Below are 19,819 nucleotides of genomic sequence, written 5' to 3'. Positions count from 1 at the left end.
CAAGGCTGCAGTGAGCCGTGATTATGCTACTGCACCCCAGTCTCGTTGACAGGAAAAGGGCCTGTGTCATAAATAAATAAACAAATATATAAATAAGTAAATAAAGTTCTGTATGAGCAGGCAAATATTTTTCAAATTACCTTCATGTTTGATTAATTTTGCTCGGTGTTCTAAAAGTGCAAAGCACCAGAAGGGAAAATGAGGAACTTTGAATTCTGCAAATGACTTTTTCACTGAAAGGATGATGTTCATCTTACCCTGGCTATCCTAATTTCTCATGTATTGCATGATGTATCCTATCTATTCTTTTCACAGTTGTGAAAAGCCATTTATTAGACATCCTCATTCCCTTGGTTCATCTCGCTTGGCAGGAGCTCTGAGAAAGAAATACTGGAGTGTGGGCAGTATTAATGGATATTCACATACAGATGGTGTCGGGAGACACGTGTGTCTAATTGTTGGAGGAACTTTATGGAAATGTGATCTTGTTATCCAGCCCATATCCTCGGAGCTGAAGCAGTGTTATTCATTCCAACATTGTTTCTGATGTTTTGTCTTGCCTAATTTAGCTTTAATTTTCTGCCATTTTAGGTTGGCCAAAAGCCTGGAGGAAACTTGGTCATCAGGGATTCCCATCATGACTTTTCTAAGCAATTTCACAGTAACTGAGAGTAAGTATGTGGTTTTCCAAGTTTGCTTGATTAAAAATTAAATTTAGTTTCTCATGCAAATATATTATTAAAATAAAACATACAACAGGAAATTTATGCTATATGTGACATGTAATCATTTAGAACTTGGCTGGTCTGATGTATTTGACACTTATAAAGGAAGTCTTGAAATCCTAGGGTACCATATTGAAGCAGGGAAACAAAGAGAAGCTTCTGTGGTCTGGATTTTGCTCTGGTCTTGCCTCCTTGGAGAAGCAATTGATGTCTGTTTGTCTCTGTTTTTTGGCTGTTCAATCTATCAATTCGTGGAGCTTCTTGTAGCATCAACATGCCATGTCTGAAGAATTCTGGCAAATCCTTAAACGATCCCTCTCGTTAAAAAAGTGAGATGAATGGATGCATATATAGAAGTGAGTTTCCTATAACGCTTGGTCACTGCTCTATAAGAAGAAACTTTCTTTTCTTTTTCTTTTTTTTTCTTGAGATGGAGTCTTGCTCTGTCAGCCAGGCTGGAGTGCAGTGGTGTGATCTTGGCCTCCCGTTCAAGCAATTCTCTTTCCTCAGCCTCCTGAGTAGCTGGGATTACAAGCATGTGCCACCAAACCCAGCTAATTTTTTGTATTTTTAGTAGAGATGGGGTTTCACCATGTTGGTCAGGCTGGTCTTGAACTACTGACCTCATGATCTGTCTGCCTCAGCCTCCCAAAGTGCTGGGATTACAGGCGTGAGCCACTGCACCTGGCCAAAAGGAGCTCTTTCTAAATAAATATTCTTAAAACACACAGGCCTTAGCGACAGTAGACCAGTAACCAGAAAATATTACAGAACCTGACATTTTGGTTTACTATAGTATAAATTATTTAAGTTACTCCCTGGGCCATAAGATGTGACTTTATTTAGTGATTTATGGGCCGAATGGAGTGAAAGAAACTGTCTTAGCCAGGTTGTAATGTCAAATTTTGTTTTAGCAGTTAGTAATTATTTAAACATTTATTATAAAATTTTCTTATTTTCCTTACCTTGCAGATGTAAAAGTAAAAGATCTAATGAAGAACATCACCCGGTTGACTGCAGAGCTTCGCTCTTCCATCCCCATCTCGGATGAGACTATCCGTAGCATTCTAGAAGCAAGTGTTTCCCACTCCAAGGTGCGGTGCTGCTGCTTGTCTGTTTTGCTCGTGCAAGGAGTCTTACTTGGCCTGAAGTTACTGGCTTCGCGTTGTCCTTTCTTCCTCCTTCCCTTGCTGTCCTTTGGCTAGTGAAGTGGGTTGCTGCACAAATGATATAACTGGAGGCAGAAAGGAAATAGGAGAACAAGCAAGGAAGGTGTCACTGTCCCATGCCAAAATCTTAGGGTTTTAAATTCCATAATGTTTTCTTTATTTGGGGTTAGAAGAACAAAGTTGGCAATTATTTATTCCGGTGACTTCCATCCCTGACGTATGATACCTGAGGGGGGTCTCTGCTTGGTTCGGTAGGTGTTGCAAGATTCTCAAAATACCCAAAACCAAAAAAGCTAAAAATGTCTAAGAATGAGCTATGAGTTCCTCTGATTGGAGGGTGACTGGGCACAGTCTGACTGTATGCTACCGTAGTGACTTGCTGTGAAAGCAAATGAGTAATGGCAAGCTCTGTCATCTCCAAGCTGAAAAATGTGATAAAACAATCAAAGAGCTATTGCAACAAACCGAGGGATGCGTAACACATCCTGGCCGCGTGGAGTATGGTTTATCTCTGAAAAGGGGAACAGGGACTTTTCATGTTGTCCACAGCAGGGATCACCTGGATCCCTAGCAGGAGCTTTTCTGAGACAGCTTTCAGTACTTCTAGTTGGGGTTTTACCTTCCTGTATAGAGAACCTTCCAGAAGTAGTAACCGTGAAACTGACTCATAAGTGAATATTGCAATTGACCTTTAACTGGGCCCCAACACAGGTTTAATTTCACGTCAATGCTGGTTAATTGGAGGCTTATTGCAAACTAGACTAATGAAGAATTAATAAATTAATCTAAATTAAAAAAGAGATTAGAAGCTGGGAACCCAAAATTCAAATGACAGTGTTACCAAGTTACTTATAATAAGGCATTTAATATTTATCTTCAAGGAAAAATGTCAAATTCAGCTTATTAAAAACATGTAAGAGCCAAAAAAAAAAAAAAAAGCAGGGGGCAGTGCTGAAATTTTCTCTCCCCACCTTGCATACTGCCTTATAGAGAAACAGTGATTATTTGTGGTTTAAAATCCTTAGTTATTGAAATGTGTAACAGGGGACAGAAGCAGCGACTGGAGTAATTTGAGTAGCTACCTGGGAATGCTTTAAGACCCGGGTCAGTTTAGCTAACTTCTGGGGTCCCTTTCAAATTCAAAGTTTATTTAATTTACTTAAGTATTATACTTTAAGTTCTGGAATACATGTGCAGAACGTGCAGGATTGTTACATAGGTATACACGTGCCATGGTTCTCAGCAAATTCCAAGTTTTATGATACTTTTTGGGTTTGGGCTCATCTATTTTTGATCACCGCAGCCTGATGAAGCAAGTGGCCGCTAGGTGTCACTGCTGTTCTATGATGGGAGGGCTGTGCGCAGGGAAGGCTCCTATGATAATGTGAACTGTCTTGTGTAGATGGTTCTGCAGCGGTTTTTTTGGTACTCTGTGTATCTTCCTCTACCTCTTTGTCAGTATGAATCATTATGATCATCTATTCCGCTGGGCAGTTAAATAATTGGGAGGACTATTTAAAAAATTGCATTCTTGCATTTCAAGTAATTAATGAGATGATTTACTTTGATGGTTAAGTATCTAAATGCACATGTATCTGCAGATCCTAAGTAAGGAGTTTATGTTAGGTTAGGTTTGCAATGATGGTCAGTGTTAAGAGACCAGAAAGTTCTATGATGCACATAGGAGGTGACATTTTGGATACTTGTTTTCTTTCTAGATTGCTAGGTTTTCAGCAGCACCATATTATTTCTAGTATCCTTTTCTTATCTTTCTTCCTGGGCTTCTCTACCATAGCTTTAGTCAGTTTGCAGATAATCACATCAGATTCTTAGTCCAGGCTGTTGGTGGCCTGCAGGGAATACTTTTCAGTGTTGCTAAAGCCCTGGCAAAATTGCAGAAATCTTAGTTCATTCATTTCTTCATTTATTCACTTAGGATGTTCTGATGTTTTAGGCATAGTCCCAAAAACTTGGGTTCAAAGCTAGTGCTCCAAAGGAGCCAATGATCTATGGGGGATGACACAGTAAATTTGCAGACAAACGATGGTCAGTGGTCAGTGTTAAGAGACCCAAACGTTCTATCATGCACACAGAACACAGCAATGAGGACAGGTGGTCCCTGGAAGCCTCCCTGAATTGGTGAAGATGGATGTCAGACAGGAATCATGATGAGCTTATGAAGACCTATGTGAGAGTCACAGAGCTGGGGACATTCCTATCAAAAGACTAGGGGCAGGAATGAGCAGAAGGAGGCAAAGACAGCAGATGCGTGGATACCATCTCATTCTTCTTTCCTGCCCTTTTTCCTGGCTGCAGAAAACCTGCTGTGAGCATCCAACTATGAGAAGTTTCTTTTTCTGGCAGAGCCCTATTCTCTAATATTAGCATCACCCAATTAAAACCACAAATCACAGGGGCTTGCTGGACGCTGGAGCCTGTCCTAGCCCAGACTTCTGTCCTGAGCTTGGATCCTGTCTACCTGCCCTGTGAAGCACCCATCCACTTCATTCTGTGTTCCTATGTTTTAGGCACACGTTCAAATCAACAATGACTTCTTTCTTTGTGTTGGACCAAATTATTATTCTTCTAAAATTAACAATGAGATCAAAGTGTCAGGACTCAAATAGATTGAAAAAGCAATCAAAAAGTCTGTCTCTGACCCTTTATTTTCTGTGCTGAACAATTGGGCAGTGTTCAGAGGACCTTGATCTTTTGCTTGGAAGATGACTAGTTTTTCACAATTCTCAGTGGATTTATTCTCCCTGCTCCACAAATCAAGCAGGAAGAGAGAGGGCATGCCCAGAAAGTTCTGATCTCTTCTGGGAGGCTCCTTCAGATGGGAAGGTATTCTGAATTTTTTCCCCCTGTTTCTTTTGAGCAGAAATGATTGAGTTTGGTGAATCTGGTCAAATTTTCTTATCTCACTTGGGGCTGGTCCTGTGGCCTGGTTCTGCCTGTTGCTTCATCGACAGAGCTGCCAGGCACAATTTGTGGAGAGGGAGAGTTTTCTCTCAGTAGTTTGGAAACATTACACATTCCATTTGTTTTAGTACATGAAGTTTGTTTTCTGAAAAGCTCCAACAGATAGTTCTTGGTGAAACTTATTTTGGAGCAGCTACTGGTCAAAATCTGCTCATTCTGTTTTTTGTTTATTTGTTTGTTGGTTTGTTTTTTCTCTGAAGACAAAAAGTAATTAAAGCGTGACTAGAGTTATGGGTTTCTGGGATCACGAGGAGCAGTCTGGCCCGAAGTTTCCTGGAAGACACTGTCTGTCGTGTGCTGTGTCTCATCCTAGCAAGAGCCCTTCCTGTGCCCTAGGCTGCTCATCTGGATCTGTCACCACATCATGAGGTTGGGGCTTATGGTCCTTGTAATCCGTGGTACCTGGAATAAAGTGCACACACCCATCTACCATCATCTCATTCTCTGGTGCTCTTCGAGTAGGACTTTGCTCTTTTTTGATTCGTTGTTCTACTAGAGTATTCTCAGTAAATGTGGTAGGTTCTCATTAAACATTCACCAAAATGAAGTGAAATTCCAGCTGCTCTCCTTCCATTAAGTCAGCTAGAGGTCCTTAGGTTTATGAAAGCCGCATTACCTTATTTGCTCATTAGGAATTCTGAGAAATGAATATTGTGCTAAGGGCATTTGTGTCTCATTTAGCCATGCCCTCCCAGGGCATTTCTCTTCTTTCACAGATGAATGTGGTGCTGTGGAAGTCACAGCTGGGAGAGGACCTGAAATCAAACCCAGGTCTTTGAACTCAAAACTGTTATTATTCCATCACATGATGTCATTGCTTCAATTTATTATAAATTAACAGTTCTAAGTAAATTACTGTTTGCAGATGGGTTTCCTCTTCTACTTGCACTTACGCAAATATTTTTAAACCTTAATTCCCCCAATTGGCATTGATCTCTATAAAAATACTTCTTGCTAATTTTGGCAATATATATATATACGTATGTGTATATATATAAATTTTCGGCTTAGGAGTGCATGTGCAGGTTTGTTATATAGGTAAACTCATGTTAGGGGGTAGTTTGTAGTACAGATGATTGCATCACCCAGGTACTAAGCCTAGTATCCAATAGTTATTTTTTCGGATCCTCTCCTTCTTCCCACTCTCCACCCTCATGTAGGCCCCAGTGTGCTTTGTTCCCCTCTTTGTATCCATGTGTTCTCATTATTTAGCTCCAACTTACGAGTGAGAACATATGGTGTTTGATTTCTGTTCCTGTATTAGTTTGCTGAGGATAACGGCCTCCAACTCCAAGCATGTTCCTCCCAAGGACATGATCTTGTTCTTTTTATGGCTGCATAGTATTCCATGGTGTACAGGTACCACATTTTTTTTAATCCAGTCTGCCCTTGATAGGCATTTAGGTTGATTTCATGTCTTTGCCATTGTGAACAGTGCTGCAATAAACACACATGTGTATAGGTATCTTTATGGTAGAATGATTTATATTCCTTTGGGTATATACCTTGTAATGGGATTGGTGGGTCAAATGGTAGTCCTCTTTTTAGTTCTTTAAGGGTTTGCCACATTGTTAGTTTCCACAATGGTTGAACTAATTTACATTCTCAGGAGGAATGTGTAAATATTCCCTTTTCTCTGCAACCTCGCCAGAATTGGTTGCTTTTTTGACTTTTTAATAGTAGTCATTCTAATTGGTGTGAGATGGCGTCTCACTGTGGTTTAGATTTGCATGTCTCTAATGATCAGTAGTATTGAGACTTTTTTCTTGTGCTTGTTGGCTGGGTGTATGTTTTCCTTTGAAAAATGCCTGTTCATGTCCTTTGCCCACTTTTTAATAGAGTTATTCTTTTTTTCTTGTAATTTTTTAAAAAGTTACTTATAGATACTGGATATTAGACCTTTGTCAGATGCATAGTTTGCAAAATCTCCTATTGTGTAGATTGTTTATTGATAGTGTCTTTTGCTGCACATAAGCTTTTTTGCTTAATTAGGTCCCATTTTTCAGTTTTTCCTTTTCTTGAGATTTCTTCTGGTATCTTCATCATGAAATCTTTGCCCATTTCTATGTTCAGAATAATGTTACCTAGGTTGTCTTCCAGAGTTTTATAGTTTTGGATTTTACATTTAAATCTTTAGCCTATCTTGAGTTGATTTTTGTATAGCATAAGGAAGGAGTCCAGTTTCAATCTTCTGCACATTGCTAGCCAGTTATCCCAGCACCATTATTTATTGACTAGGGAATGCTTTCCCCATGCTTGTTTTTGTTCGGTTTGTTAAAGATCAGATAGTTACAGGTTTATGGCCTTATTTCTGGGCTCACTATTTTCTATTAGTTCCATTGGTCGATGTGTCTGTTTTTATACAAGTACCATGCTGTTTTGGTTAATTAGTTATTCTTTCAAGGTCTTTTTAAATATCAAATTCTGATACTTTAATTTGCAAAATATCATTTGTTTCTCTCAACTTCATCAGTCACCAAAAGACGAGAGTATCTTTTATATTTTCGTCCAAGTCGTTAGTGCAGAAAGATTACCGTGACATAGGAAGATATCACCTACCACCTATTTATTTGTTTGGTCTCTTAAATCAGTTGCAACATGTCTGTTTGGGGTGTCTTGGTAACGTATTAGCCTAATAATTTCACCGTTAAAAGAAAATGACTTTATATTGACATGGCTCATTGATCATGGCTGTATCGACATGGTTTCCAGCAATTTCCTTTCTCTTCAAGGGCTTACACGTAATCTTTTGGATAATCCATGATCAGAATTCTTCCAGGATTGATGTTATCATCTGTTAGTAATTTCTAAAGTCTACTTTAAAAAATAAAACCTAGATAGTTTTTGTTTCTATCATGACTCCTTAAAAACTGTAGATAGAAGAACTATCATTCTTTCTGAAGGCATGAAGAGGAAGCAGGGAGAGAGGTAATTGGAAATGGAGGCAAAGAAAGTGGTGGAGAGGCTGGCGGGACAGCAGCCGTGGCCTCACTGAAGAACTGCAGCCAGGCGGAATGGTAGATTCTTTGAGAAATCTCCACACTGCTTTCCACGGTGGCTCAGCTAATTTACATTCCCACCAACAGTGTATAAATGTTCCCTTTTTCTGCAATCTCACAAACATCTTTTATTTTTTGACTTTTTAATAATAGCCTTTCTGACTAGTGTGAGATGGAATCTCCTTGTGCTTTTGACTTGCATTTCTCTAATGATCAGTGATGGAACAGTAGACATTACAGGGGGACTACTGGGGGGAGGGAGAAGGGGAAAAAAGTGTTGAAAAACTACCTGTTGGGCCCTAGGCTCACTACCTGGGTGATGTGATGGTTCATATACCAAACCTCAGCAACACATGATTTACCCATGTAACAAACCTACACATACCTCGTAAACCTAAAATAAATTTTGAGAAAACAAGGAAATCAGCCAGTGGATGCCTGCCTCAGTGAGCAAGGACACCATTGGCACTGCCCTGGAGGCTGGCTGCCAGGATGCTCATCCACAGACCTCTTAGGCATCTTGTTTTACCCCTGCAGTGTGAAGATGGCTCTCTTTAGGAATATGAAAACAAAGAAGGCATTAATTAGCTCTCTTATTTTAAGTGTTATCGTCATTTTTAATCAATAAACCCATCTAATTCTTATTTATCTTTTCCTTTAAATATTCTGTAAGTCAAAACTGGGCTTTTGCTGATAGTGACAGATAGGCTTCTTAGTAGTAATGTCATTTGTGAGCACCTACACACTCCACCCCTGAGCTGAATGCTTGACATCTCATTTAATTCTCCTAACCACTCTTTGGAGTCCTTTGTCTTTTATTGTCATCCCGGGTTGTATAGACAAAGAAACTGAAGTATCTAGCTGTCAAGCAGCTTTCAGGAAGTCACAGGGTAAGAGCTGGAGTCAGGATCCGCTCTCTTGCCACATTGTGGCTTCAGTCCTTCTGGACAGGTTCTCGCAGCTCTCTCCTGCCCGCTGATGCTCATCTCTTGTACCTGCCTCTTTATCTTGTGAGCAGCTCGAGCTCAGATGGGTACTGCTCCACTCTGAAGTGCACAGGGTCTATTTTTAAATACTTGCCCTCCTTTCATTGTCTTGTCTTACAAATCCTATGGCAGAATCTCTCTCCCCGACATCTCCAGTTCCCGAAGTAACTGTCAGTGTTTCCTTTCTGGTCACAACTGTGCTGAGGGCAGCGTTTCCTCCCGTGCTTTGCTGCACCTCTGAGTCTACAATGAGCAGCTGGGCAACATGGAGGCCATCTCTGGTGCTCTCCTCTGAATGCGATTAGGGTATCGGCAGATGTCCAGTAAACAAAGCTCTTGCTAAAAGTGCAAATGCCTCTCCTAAGGATTATTCTTATTTTTAAACCACATATATACCCAGATAATTATCTAAGTGGCCAAGTGTGTATGAGCCACACTTACAGCTAGGAGAGGGGTCGGCCCTGGACCCTTAGCCCCCTTGCAGCTTTCCAAGCCAAACACGAAAACACAGGACAATCAGCAGGAGCTTGGCATTCTGTTTCTGATAATTTGCAGCATTAGCCTATGCAAAGCCTGAGTTAAAAAGGTGCCTGTTTTGCTTTGAACAGCAATCACACAAGATGTTTCCAATCAAGTACAACTCAGTGTTGTCTTTGCTTTTTAATCTTCCTCCCCTCCTACCTAGTCTCAAACAGGAATAATGAACACAATGCAATTTTTGAAAGATAAATAGTAATATTTGGAAAACCACAGGAAAGGAGGGGCAGCAAATGTGCTGCTGGGGCTGTTGCTTCTGTGCGTTGCGTCTGCGGAGCTTCCACACGACAGGGTGTGGGATCCTCTCTATTTGGTAAAAAGAGATGTAAAAAATTTTGGGACAAATATTTTTGTCCCGGGACTAAACTCTTAAAAAAAGTATTAATTATGATCTTGCATGGGGACCACAATATGACACCCTAGAAAATAATTAAGACAGATGTTCTATAGTAAACGCAGAACATTGAGCCAGCTTAGGTTGTTGCTCATGAAAAGCCAGGGCGACTCCCCTGAGTTGGGGGTTTGGATGATGCCCCCTTTCAGGGATGGTTTCACGCAGAAGTCTATTTTTATGGGACTGATCAAAGAGAGACTGCTCTTGTGAAAGCCAAGAGTAGATGCCCATATTCTGCTCCCAGCCTCCTCCTGAGAGCTTCCACTTTGTCCAGAGGCAGCATGTTTGAAAGCAGTGGCATTAAGGAAAATTTCACCCAAGGTATGTCTGCACAATGCAAGTCCTATGTGAAAAAAAGGTCTTCTTGGCAAATTAGTGATGAAAACACTTAATATTCTTTCTTAAAGACTAAAAATGCACACTGGCATACTAGAGCATCATAGCCACTGGTGATGAGTAATTTTGTGTGTCAACTTGGTTAGGCTGCAGTACTCAGATCGTTGTTCAAACATTATTCAAAATGTCCCTGTGAAGGTATTTTTTGGATGACATTAACAGTTAAAGCAATAGACTTTGAGTAAAGAAGATGACTCGCCATAATGTGAGTCACCCTTAAACAATCGAAGGCCTTAAGAGAAGAAAATAACCAGGTTCCCCAAGCAGGAGTAATTTCTGTCTCCAGCCAGCCTGCAGACTTGAGCTATAATGCCAGTTCCTTCCTGGGTCCCCGGCCTGCTGGCCCACAGATTTTGGGCTGGCCAGCCCCCACGTTTGCATGAACCAGTTCCTTAAAATAAATCTCTCCCCATATATATATGCTTCATTTCACTTAATGACTAGGATTCATTCTGAGAAATGCATCATTAGGCAATTTCATCATTATGTAAACTTCATAGAGTACTTACACAAACCTAGCTGGTATAGACTATTACACACCTAGGCTATATGATATGGCCTACTGCTCCTAGGCTACAAACCCATACAGCAGGTTACTCTACCGAATACTGTAGGCAATTGTAACACTGTGGTAAGTATTTGTATATTAAAACACAGAAAACACAAGAATATATTTTATTATACCTTTCTACACATAAAAATGTACTGTAAAAATATGGTATAAAAGATTTAAAAAAAATAGTATGCCTGTATGGGATACTTGGCAGGAAAAAGCTACAGGACTGGAAGTTGCTCTGGGTAAGTCAGTGAGTGAGTGGCAGGTGCATGTGAAGGCCTAGGACATGTCTGTACAGCACTGTAGACTTCATAAACACTAAATTTATTTTTCAAAATGTCTTTCTTCAATCCTGGATTAATCTTAGCTTACTGTAACTTTTTTACTTTATAAACTTTATTTATTTATTTTTTTTAGTCAGAGTCTTGCTCTGTCACCCAGGCTGGAGTACAGTGGCACGATCTTGGCTCACTGCAACCTCCAACTCCCTGATACAAGCAATTACTCTCCCTCAGCCTCCCGAGTAGCTGGAATTACAGGTGCATGCCCCCACGCCAGGCTAATTTGTGTGTGTGTGTGTGTGTGTGTGTTTGTTTTTGGTAGAGATGGTGTTTCACCATGTTGGCCAGACTGGTCTTGAATTCCCGATTTCAGGCAATCTGCCTGCCTTGGCCTCCCAAAGTGCTGGGATTGCAGGCATGAGCCACTGTGTCCAGCCTAAACTTAAAAAATTTAAAAACTTTTGGACCCTTCAGTGATAACACTTATATTAAAACACAAATACACTGCACAGCTGTACAATTGTTTGCCTTTAGGTCTTTATAAGCTCTTTTCTATTTTAAGAATTTTTTACTTTTCACTTTTAAAACTGTTTTGTTAAAAATTAAGACAGAAACACACAGTCTAGCCTAGGCCTACCGTGAGGTCAGGATCATGAATATCACCGTCTTCCACCTCTGCAGCTTGTCCCACGGGGAGGTCTTCCGGGGCAGTGAAATGCATGGAGCTGTCTTCTGTGATAACAATGCCTTCTGGATACCTCCTGAGGGACTTGCCTGAGGCTATTTTACAGTTAACTTTTTCTTAATAATTAGAAAGAGTATACTCTAAAATAATGATAAAAATATAGTATAGTGAGTACATAAACCAGTAATATAGTCAATTACTATCCTTATCAATATTATGTACTATAGAAAATTGTGCGTGTGGTACTTTTACTGTGAATGGCAGTGCAGCAGGTTTCTTTACACCAGCACAGCCACAAACACTCGTGCCAGGCTACATAATATGCCAGGCTACAACATGACCGTGACTGATGTCACCAGAAGATAGGAATTTTTGCATCTCCATTATTGTCTTATGGGACCATCACCATGTATGCGGTTTGTCATCATGTGCCAGATAGGGACATTTTGGTCAACAATGTACTGCAGATGTGATGGTGGTCCCATAAGATGATACTACTGTATTTTTACTGTACCTTCTCTATGTTTACATATGTTCAGACACACAAATACTTACCACTTTGTGACAATTGCCTATAGGATTCAGTGCAGTGACACACTGTACAGCTTTGTAGCCTTGGAGCAGCAGGCCATACCCTATAACCTATGTGTGTAGTATGATCTAAGATTGTGTAAGTGTACTCTATGATGTTCACAAAATTAAAAAATGACCCAGTAGCTGGGCGCGGTGGCTCAAGCCTGTAATCCCAGCACTTTGGGAGGCTGAGGTGGGTGGATCACGAGGTCGAGAGATCGAGACCATCCTGGTCAACATGGTGAAACCCCATCTCTACTAAAGATACAAAAAATTAGCTGGGCATGGTGGCACATGCCTGTAATCCCAGCTACTCAGGAGGCTGAGGCAGGAGAATTGCTTGAGCCCAGGAGGCGGAGGTTGCGGCGAGCCGAGATCGCGCCATTGCACTCCAGCCTGGGTAACAAGAATGAAACTCTGTCTCAAAAAAAAAAAAAAAAAAAAAAAAGACCCAGTGGCGCATTTTCCAAATGTATCCTTGTCATTACGAGACACATGACTGCACATGCACACACACATACACACACACACACTCTATTGGTTCTGTTTCCCTGGAGAACCCTGACTAATACACCATTATCTATCTCTCTCTCTTTTTTTTGAGACAGTTTCTTGCTCTGTCATCCAGGCTGGAGTGCAGTGGCATGATCTTGACTCACTGCAGCCTCCACCTCCCGGGTTCAGGTGATTCTTCTGCCTCAGCCTCCTGAGTAGCTGGGATTACAGGTGTATGCCACCATGCCCAGCTAATTTTTGTATTTTTAGTAGAGACAGAGTTTCACTATGTTGGTCAGGCTGGTCTCGATCTCCTGACCTTGTGATCCGCCCTCTTCGGCCTCCCAAAGGGCTGGGATTACAGGTGTGAGCGACTGTGCCTGGTCATTACCATGTTACTATTATCTATCTCTTAATGTATTTTGGGGACATTTTATGGCATATGAAAGCATCTGATGAGTTCTCTGTGCTCTTATTCAGTGCATATGGCTCCTATTCAAATGGGTTTATGCACTTCAGCCTTACTTGGCCTGAATGTTTCACAATAATACCCATCAGGAGCAAAAACAGGGAGCAGGAAGTATGGTTTGTGTTTTATTTTATAGTAATAAACTAGAGACTCATACAAGATGTCCTAAACTCTTCCTTCTGAGTTTACTTGCTTTTAAAAAATATATATACCAAGCTTGGTAATCCTGTTTTCAATCTATAAATGGAGGAGGCAAAAAATATGAGCTTCACACTGATGACAGTGAAAAGTGGAAGCTGATAAACTGAAAGCCAAGCGTAAGACTTAATATCAGACCACCAAGACACAGATGCTAACTACGAGGGTGGCATCGGAGGGTGGGGGCTGGGTGGGCATTCAGAGTGAGCCCCTCAGAGAGCAGAGGGACAGAGTTTCAGAAGGATGATTGCAAGACCTCAAGCAAAGGCAAGTTTTACAAGAAGCCACAGAACGATGTGCACATTTCAGAAACATTTCCATCAAAACGTTGAGTATCGAACCACAGGTTGGGCTCCCTGCATCTGCGGGTCAGTCCCCGGAGTGGGGAAATCCGCTCTTGGATGACTCCCTGCTGTTGAAGCTCTGGTCTGAGGTGGTGAAGCACATGACATTGTAGGTATGCTCACTTCTGATCTCTGTGCTTTGAAACAGGTTCTCTTCAGTGCCCTCACGGTAGCTCTGTCTGGAAAGTGTGATCAGGAAGTCCTTCGTCTCCTGCTGACATTTCCCGAGGGGGAGAAATCTTGGATGGCGACGAAAGAACTCTGTGGCCTGCCGGGGTCAAAAGTATATCCTCTGATTGTATTGATGAGTCGAAACCTGGATGTTCGGGCTTTCATTTACAAGGTATAGGGAGCGTGCTGGCTGGGGCGGGCCTCTGCAGGACTGCTGCTGTGGCTGTGGATAAGTAGGTCCTGGTGGCAGCAATGGGAGACCAGCACGCGGCCACTCTGCAGGGGCCTCCACCAGCCTCTGGTGTCACCTGTTTGCTGACTCCAGGGTGGGGTTCAGGAGGACTTTGATGTGATAAAGGGATGTTCAGGAGACTCTTCAGGGATTCCTTGGAGACAGGTGTCAGGGCATTGGCACAGAGTTGGTGGTAGTCTTCATGCTTATTGTGGAAGGACCCACTTGCAAAAACACACCACTTCTTCTTAATGCCAGATGTTTTCTCCTCTGTGAGGGCCATCTCCCTGGAGCATGTTTGGAGAGGGATTGTGCATGATTTACTCCTGAGCGGCCCAAGTCAGGTGGTGCTTCTCCCTGCACTGTGGCCCTATCAGTCAGCAGGAAGCGTCCAGCTCTGCCAGGGCCTACCCTGGAGAGAACGTGGAGGGGTGGGCAGCTCAGGAAGCCCAATCCCTTGAGGGTACCAGCTCTGTACTTGCCCTGGGATCCTCTGACAGACAGCAGTGTGAGGGCAGGGAGGGGCTGGAGGAGGTAAAGATGGTGCTGTCTGCAGGAGAGAGTGGAGAGTGAGAAGTGAGGAGGAGGAGCTGGGACAAGCCTAGGCCCAGGACTTTCCAGAAGGCCCCAGAACTGGTATAGGGGGCCACCCAGCTCCCAACCATAGCTCCCTCCCCTCAAGCTGCTCCTTCCAGAAGCTCCTCCTCCTTTCGGCCTCCACCGTTTGAATCTTTACTTAAATTTTCAGAAGCTTCCCCTTCTGCCGTTAGGCACTGATCTTGCTCCAAGTACCATTGTTTTCCCTTGAGGGAAGTATTTCACAAGCCCTGGGTTCATTAGAGGGGCTGCAGGGTTTGCAGTATGGCAAGGTGGCTGTGGAGTCTGGGAGAACAGTTTGAGAGTTGGGAAAGGGTAAGTTAGCCATTTCAGCCACCCATGGTTTCCTTACTTTCTGTTATTCCATGAATCCAGGGGGTAAATGTTGGAAGGAATACACACACATACACACACACACACACACACACACACACACACACACACTGTCTCGCTCTCTCTCTGTCTCTCCAAGAACAAATAATTCATTCAGAATGATTACATTTTAAACCCATAAAGAGGAGGATAAATATTTCTTGTGTCCTCATAATCTGCAAACCCACCTCTATGTTGGTGGAATTCATATTTCTCGCTAACATGAGTTAGCTCTGCATTTGCGTACCACAGCCTCTCTTCCAACTGTACAATTTGCCTTGTGGGGAACAGAGCTCCCATTGGCTGATACTCTAGTGGCCACTTTGTTATGGGCATAAAGGCTCCCCCAATTTGAAATGAGTGCTTTTAGAGGCCCACATAATTATTGCAACAAGATTCCTTTGAAGGATAAGATAGTGGGTTGAATTTAGTCTCCCAGACACAAAGAAAATGACATCATCATAAATAACAATAGCTCTTATTTATCAGGTAGCTTCTATATGCAGGGATGTATGAAAGTTAATTAAATACAAGATATTGCTCAGGATGTTAGGGCAGTCCCGTCTCCACATGAGGGTCACATGCAGCAGCATCTCACTCCCAAGTCCATGTACTTTCTGATTCACTCAGCTGACAATGAATTTCTGAAGCCTTCAGTGAAGCACAATTTGCTATATTAATTCGGCACATTAATCTGGTCTGTTGGCGTTGCACTGGATCCCTGTCACTCGCTACCATAAGTCAGGGGTCGGTCACTGTGTGCCATTTTTATTAAAGGGCAGCTGTAATTAGAAAGGTGAGTAGATAAAGTGACAAAAGCTACACACCATTTCTCCTGCTTGAGCTGTCTCTATAGTATGAACGGAGAACTCCCATCTTTATTAGCAGAGTTCCTCTGTGCAGGATGGAGCTGTGATCTCGGAGCCCTGGAAGTCATCTGCAGAGCTAGCAGCTAGAACACTAATGAGTACAAATAAGAAGCAGCAACAGTTGGGTTCCTCCGCCCGAGCCTGGAAAATGGAAAAATTCAGTGTGCAAATGACAGATGGTGGAGATTTGCTGTGATTTTCCCTGCCCCGTGCAAAGAGCTGGCATTTCCTCCTTTATCCATTCATCCAACAAATGTTTATCGAACAGCTAATAATTGCTGTTGCTACTGTATTCCCAGTAGCTACATAAATGATCAAGGCAGAAAAAAAGAAAAACCCTGCCTCCAGTCTAGAACTGCGAATATGCAAAAAAAAAAAAAAAAAAAAAAGTATGTATGACACAGAGCATGTCAGGTGGTAATAGCATAAGTAAGTTTCAAAGGGGCACTGTTATTTTTAAAGAATCCAGGTTAAATTCACGTCCCTGAACCTTTCTAAATGTGAGACTTCAGGAAGCCTTTTAATCTCTTACAGACCAAATTTTCTCATCCACAAAATGAACATGATAATGCACATTCCCAAAGTATTAGGAGAACTGAGATGACGTGTGAATGCTACGAATACCGCAAAGCAGTAGATAAGTGTAAATTGCTTCACATATAAGCACTGCTCATATTTTGAGCTGCTTCTTAAATTTCCACCTTGATTACCTCAAACATACAAAGAACTATTTGGCAAATGTTTCGAATTTTAATGATGGATCCCATTTGTTTCTGGTTTACATGTTAACAGTGCTGGTGCAATTGAGTGTGCTCCCAAAACACCTGAACTATGTATACTCTAATGATGAGAACTTTCATGTAGTACAGCAGAGGCGTCTCTGAAGTTCAAGAGAGAATAAAATCAAATAAATAAGTTTCACAGCTCAAAAGATGCTTGTGAGGGTAAAAATACAGTGTTGCTTGCTTATTTCATGTTGTTTTGTTTTGTTTTTGTTTGTCCTTGAAGACTCTGATGCCTTCTGAAGCAAATGGATTGCTCAGCTCCTTGTTGGATGTAGTTTCCAGCCTCAGCTCCTTGCTTGTCAAGGCCCAGCACATCTTTGAGGATCTTCCTGACTTTCTTCACACCTTTAAAATCACTGCCTTGCTAGAAATGCTGGACCTTCAACAGGTGTGTGTTTCATCTTTGTCCCTAGGGAAGTATTCAAATTTTGCCCCTTCTTTGTATTTGCTCCTTTTTGCTTTTATCTTCTCACCTCTAAAATTTGCATTAGACAACCAAATACAGGAAAGGAAGTAACTTTTCATGTCTCTGGAAGCCACAGCATAACATAGAGTAAGGCCTGGCATCTCCCTGTAAACTGCACGAAACTGACTTTTTGATCCACATTTCACCAGTGTGGAGACTGGGATAGTACATGTATTATCTATAAAGTAAGAAATTACTAAATTGTACAGATGAGATTTCCAGGGCCTGTTTAACTTAATTCAGAGAGCTTTGAAAAACCTTAAAACATTTATTTACATATAAATAATTGACTTACAAATTACAGATCATTTACTACAAATGCAAACACAAACTTGAATTAGTTTAGTGGCTTGATAGTAGTTTTTGCTTGAACTCTCTTTGCCTGGGATGCAACTGACTGGGCACGAATGAGGAGGAGTGTGGAATTTTTAGGGTTGGAGGTGCAGAATGAGGAGTCAGATAACAATGTTCTCAGAACTGCCTTGGAGACAGAATGTAAGCCCATCACGTGATAGATAATTTGTATAACTATAAAATATCTGGATATCTTGGTAGCATAGACACACATTAAGACTAGTAATTAGTCTGAATTAGTGAATTTTATGGCTTAATAATTTATTACTGGACAAATAGGAGGTGTGTGTGTGTGCGTGTGTGTGTGTGTGTGTGTATGTATGACATTTCCCTCTTCTACCAGATATGTTGGCCAGAAAAATTACCGTAATGTTTCAAATAGTATCCCAAGGACAGAAAACTCTAAAGCAGACATTCCAGTCTTTCGACTTGTTGAATATCTTGCACATTGAGTGGAGGAAGGAAAAAGACTTTCAAATGTGGGTGAAGGAATGGAATTGTTTTAAGTCACTATGTAACTGAAATCTAGTTTTCTTATTTTCTCAGGTTTCACAAAATGTCCAGGCCAGAAGTTCAGCCTTTGGTTCTTTCCAGTCTGTGATGAAGATGGTTTGCAAGGACCAAGCATCATTCCTTAGCAATTCTAACATGTTCATTAATTTGCCCAGAGTTAACGAACTCTTGGAAGATGACAAAGAAAAATTCAACATTCCTGAAGATTCAAGTAAGACAGTAGTAATAGATATATTTGTGTGTTTAGATTCCTTTGTATCTCTCTCATTGGCCCAACTTTATACTAAGAATTCTGTCTGTGTATAAGGTTGCTATATACTGGCATAGAATCTTCTGCTTCCACCTCCCCAAATTCTGGCATGGCAGCTGACTTTGAATGGTCCTAGTGCCCTTGAGCACAGACGAATCCTCCCACCTGGGTCACTAAGGAACTGTGTCACCAAGGAAACATTTAAAACACCTGAACCCCAGCCCCATTGGTTTCTCAATCTAACCAGTATTGGTGAGGGTCCAGGCATACAGACCATGAGCACGGCTTTGGTCCATGCTAATGGCTTTATTACATAACAAACAGAACTTAGCTTCATAAGGATAAAATGTGGCTACCTCCAAAGCTGGTCTTTATGAAGCTCAGGTACAAATGAATATGCCATGATAGGTAAATCGAATGTAAATTAATACGTAATTTTTTTTGGCCCCATTTTAAGTGAAAACATTTTCATTAGAAAGGCAGAATAAACATGCTGGTGAGGTTTTGGAGTTTAGACAGTTCAGCTCTACTAGTTGTATGTTTTTGGTCATGTGGTTTTATGTGTCTGCATCATGTTAGTTTCATTTATAATGTGGAAACCCTAGCACCTGGCTCATAAGCTTGTTGTGAGATGCAATATGGCGCATTAGCACAAGGGTATAAATGTATCCTAGTGTATTTGTTTTCTATGCTGCATGATAAATCATTGCATGCTTAATGGCTTAAGACAACACACATTTATTATCTCATAGTTTCTGTATGTCGGGATTTCTGATTTAAAATTTTTAGTTTTGTACATATCATGACTACACCTTTTTCTGCAATAAAATTACTCCTGTTCATATTAAGCTTGTAATGTAAAGAGTAAGTTATTAAATTTCAGTAAGAACAACCTCCATAATTAATAGTTTTAAAATTTATTGTGTAGTCATACTCAATTTATACTTCAGGGTGAAGTATTTCTATTGATTCTGTAGTACTTGTCAAATAATTTTTTTCCGATCAAATGGGGCATTTGGGAAAATGAAATTAACATTTAAAGTAATCACAACAGACCATCCTGGTCAACATAGTGAAACCCCGTCTCTAATAAAAATGCAAAAAATTAGCTGGGCATGGTGGTGCGTGCCTGTAATCCCAGCTACTCAGGAGGCTGAGGCAGGAGAATTGCCTGAGCCCAGGAGGCGGAGGTTGCCGTGAGCCGAGATCGCGCCATTGCACTCCAGCCTGGGTAACAAGAGCGAAACTCCGTCTCAAAAAAAAAAAAAAAAAGTAATCACAACAATCATACCTTGAGTAATTATGAATCATAGTAACAAATCTAAGATAATATGTTCGTTTTATCCTTATGAAGCTAATATTTTCATTTTAAATGTTCTCTTTATGGATAAAGACATAATTATACTGAAGTACTCCTCACT

General features: G+C 41.2%; 1 protein-coding gene across 2 annotated transcripts in view; it reads left to right on the top strand.

Annotated features, from left to right (window-relative positions):
- ABCA13 (ATP binding cassette subfamily A member 13) overlaps positions 1-19,819 on the top strand; it is a 427,963-nt gene that overhangs the window by 110,894 nt on the left and 297,250 nt on the right. For both annotated transcript variants that reach the window (XM_074379707.1, XM_074379706.1), the window contains 5 exons: positions 592-671; positions 1,698-1,819; positions 13,938-14,132; positions 17,039-17,203; positions 18,182-18,359. In XM_074379707.1, coding sequence (XP_074235808.1) covers positions 592-671; positions 1,698-1,819; positions 13,938-14,132; positions 17,039-17,203; positions 18,182-18,359 — 740 coding nt within the window. The remainder of the gene's footprint in view (positions 1-591; positions 672-1,697; positions 1,820-13,937; positions 14,133-17,038; positions 17,204-18,181; positions 18,360-19,819) is intronic.

This window comes from Saimiri boliviensis, chromosome 10 (genome assembly GCF_048565385.1).
Source record: "Saimiri boliviensis isolate mSaiBol1 chromosome 10, mSaiBol1.pri, whole genome shotgun sequence".
Taxonomy (NCBI): domain Eukaryota; kingdom Metazoa; phylum Chordata; class Mammalia; order Primates; family Cebidae; genus Saimiri; species Saimiri boliviensis.
The sequence above is the reverse complement of the archived record's forward strand: the minus strand, read 5'-3'. Positions and strand labels throughout refer to the sequence as shown.